Genomic DNA, 3,358 nt, shown 5'->3' on the forward strand with positions numbered 1-3,358 from the left:
TTACAAACGATCGCATGTCACGGGAAATGCCTCCCCGAAGACGGTATTGGGTAAAATTGGTAGCTAAAGTTGCGTAGTTTGGAAAAACATACTTGTGTAATTGAAAAAGAGCAGTTTTAAATGTTTTAGATTGTTTCTACCGTGAAAGATTAAATTCATCGTTTTTACGGCATATAATATGCCAAAATAACATGCTATAGGTTTTGAAGATAAGGCTCTAACAATAAAAATTTCATGGTGACCTGTCAATGAAAGTGATAAAATGGCAAAAATTGCGCAACATTTATTTAACACCTTTATAAAAACTGACTTCATTTGCAGCAAAATACAAAAATTGCATACGAAAGCTACAATCACTCTTCACCTTTAAAACGCATTTTAATATTTGTCGATAGGACACTCTGGTCAAAAGATATTGAATTTTAATTGTCGAATTGTTACCAATTTTATTTAAAATTGATTTAGAGTACGTAACTGACATTCAAAATCGCCAGTCGCTTCAAGCGTTGTTTCTGAGAGAACGGTTCATTCTACACAGAAAGGCTAATAACATTTTTGTTCAAAATTGTTCAAAATATTTTTTTCTGTGGCGTGCAAAATAAAATTTTTTGCATATTTTTTGGGGTCCCAAAATCGGCATTCTCACCAAAATCCAGCTTATTATTTTTATAGGTTCAGTGGCCTTTTCATCTCTGATGACTAGAGTATATGGAGAATTTTATGTGTGGGTTTTTATTTAATAATTTTATTGAGCCCCAATATTGACGTATTTCTTTTAACCTACAGAGGTATTATATGTAATCAATATTATTTATCATGTCAACACTCCGAATATTTTTGTTTTTTATTTTTTATTTAAGTAGTAATCCATTTAATTCTGTAAAGTTTATTGTCTTTATTATATTATGACAAAAGTATCTCACTTATAAATATATAAATAATATAAAAAGAAAGCATACATTTAAAGAAACTCATTTGGATTTTCCTCATTTACGCCTGTCTTCCTCATAACAGTCTTCATCTTGGTCGTCATCGTCATCTTGATTTGGTTTATTTTTCTCATTGCTGTCATCTTCTTCATTCTCATCGTTCTCATTTGAACAGTCATCTTCCTCATCTTGATCCTCGTCGCTGACGGTTTTTTCAGTATTGCCTTCCGTGGAATTGTCATCGCAATCATCACCATCGGTATTATCGCCTCCATTTTCATTACCACCTCCATGTCCTTTACCACCTCCATTTTTATTATCATCACCTTGTCCGTTATCGTCTCCATTTTCATTACCACCTCCATGTCCTTTACCACCTCCATTTTTATTATCATCACCTTGTCCATTATCGTCTCGTCCGTTACCACTTCCAGTTTCATCACCGCCTCCTTGTCCTTTACCATTGCCCCCATTTCCTCTATTTTCGCTATTGCCACCTTTATTAGGCCGTGCTGCAACGAAATAGAACAATTTTAAGTTAGGCTTATTCCAATAGGCTGATGCCTTTTTTAAAAGGTTTGTACATATAAAAATAGACCAAATCAAACAATCAATAATTCTATAGTTGTTAATTACTTTTTATTGGTTATATCAAAGCTTTTTATTTATTAAACTAGAAAGAAATTATATCGGAAATGAGGAAATTACTATTAGTGAGGAATCACGTATTCACTGAATACGTTTTTTTTTTTTTTTCATTTCTATAACTATCAGAACATTTACTTTTCTCGATTAAACTATTTTAAAACTCAAAAAGATTTGTCCTTAATGGTCAACGACTGATAAGCCAACGTCAAATCATAGAACAACCAGACAGGAAAGACTCTTAAATGATAGCAGATAATTAGCGTAGAAAAAGAAGACCTCGATACAAAACTTTACATAGGGTTTTGGACTATGGACCTGCACTCCATCTCCCACAAAGGACTACATAGCATGGGAGCATGGTCGAAAAATACGGAATTCGAACTAAGGGACGAAAATGGATTATGAGTTGCGCTACTTGAAACGTACAAGGGATGGGAACAAAATTAGAAAAAAAAAGGCTAAGAAGCTCAAAAATTAAACATCGACATACTGGTCAACAGAAACCAAGAAAAAATCCAGAGGAAATTTAGACATAGAAGAATATATTTATAATATGTACCTAAAGAATAATAGATGTGGCGATACCTAACAACAATAATCTGCATGTTAAATACAACGAAAAGATCGCCAAGTACAGAGATCTGGAAATACAAATAAGGAGACAATGGAGAATGAAAAGTACCCAGACGATACCTATAATTCTTTCTACTACTGGAGTCATTCCGAAGAACTTGCTAGAAAACATGAAAAAGCTGGGTCTGAATGAACATCTGTATAAGACCATGCAGAAAGCTATACTCCTCGCGGCATTCAGATGTGTACGAAGATTTTTGGGAGATACTCCAACATACCAAGTCACCTAGGCCTCGATAACACGTAAAGAGTTTCATCAGAGCTCAATCCTTTTGATACCGTAATTATCTGGTATGAGTGAATTTTCCCCGTAGAGGGAGTGTGAGCCGTATGGCTAAATCTGGAAATCGTATGGCATTTTTACCGGTGAGATCCCTTTGGATTGTTTCAACGCGAATTGCATCTTTAGACCAGGGGAACCGACGGCTTTACGGGAAAATTCAGTAATAAATAGTAGAATTGATATATACTTACGTAATTGTTGACTCTCTTCAATAGCAAAAAGCAGCACAAAAGCAAAAATCAAAATCATTTTGGCACTCATATTTACTTGTTTGTTTTTTCAAAACCTGGCAAACAACTTAAAAGAACACCAAACTTCTAGAATGTCGGCGATGAATGCTACCATCAACATTGCAACTTTGGTTTTTATATATTTTTTTGTTTGTGCAAATAGATTAATATGATACTATTTATTTTGCATTTCCGTTGGAACAGACACAAATATTAAATATTTTAAAAAACATCTTAGTAGTTTGTTAATATTATTGTTAGCTAAAGATTACTGTGATTTCCAGTTCGCTTCCATAACATTTATCACAATTTTAAGCAAATTTGCTTGATATAGATGTCAATAAAAGAATAAAAATTCTAGTAGTTATATTTTTTCATTCTTTGAGCTTTCAAGTCTATGCCTTTTATTATTTTAACACACAATTGTCAACAATAAAATACTTTTTTCTCTGTTTATGGCAGCTCTTCTCCAATTTACAACATTTACTATTGGAGGTCATCTGTGGGCGCTTCAAACGATTTTTTTCGTGTTTTTATGCCATCACCCTTCCGCGCAGTAGATTTTACAATCTATGACACGCGCTATCTCAGAGTGTTTTATATAACATCCCATAAATCTTCAACATCCACTCAAA

General features: G+C 33.5%; 1 protein-coding gene across 1 annotated transcript; it reads right to left on the bottom strand.

The window, feature by feature from the left end:
• Positions 1-880: 880 nt before the first annotated feature.
• On the bottom strand, positions 881-2,821 carry LOC140432014 (uncharacterized). The gene is made up of 2 exons (XM_072519876.1): positions 2,685-2,821; positions 881-1,441 (listed from the first exon to the last, which is right to left on the bottom strand). Exons 1-2 carry the CDS (start codon positions 2,752-2,754, stop codon positions 987-989), a joined length of 525 nt encoding a protein of 174 aa, XP_072375977.1. The 5' UTR covers positions 2,755-2,821; the 3' UTR covers positions 881-986.
• Between the last annotated feature and the right edge of the window lie 537 nt (positions 2,822-3,358).

This window comes from Diabrotica undecimpunctata, unplaced genomic scaffold (assembly GCF_040954645.1).
Source record: "Diabrotica undecimpunctata isolate CICGRU unplaced genomic scaffold, icDiaUnde3 ctg00002557.1, whole genome shotgun sequence".
Classification (NCBI taxonomy): domain Eukaryota; kingdom Metazoa; phylum Arthropoda; class Insecta; order Coleoptera; family Chrysomelidae; genus Diabrotica; species Diabrotica undecimpunctata.

What these genes read in the sequence shown, in the direction of transcription:
- LOC140432014 (XM_072519876.1), bottom strand. Translation starts at nt 2,754, where the DNA reads ATGAGTGCCAAAATGATTTTGATTTTTGCTTTTGTGCTGCTTTTTGCT. An exon ending in TGAAGAGAGTCAACAATTAC is followed by an intron (nt 1,442 to 2,684) that starts GTAAGTATATAT and finishes ATTTCGTTGCAG; the next exon opens with CACGGCCTAATAAAGGTGGC.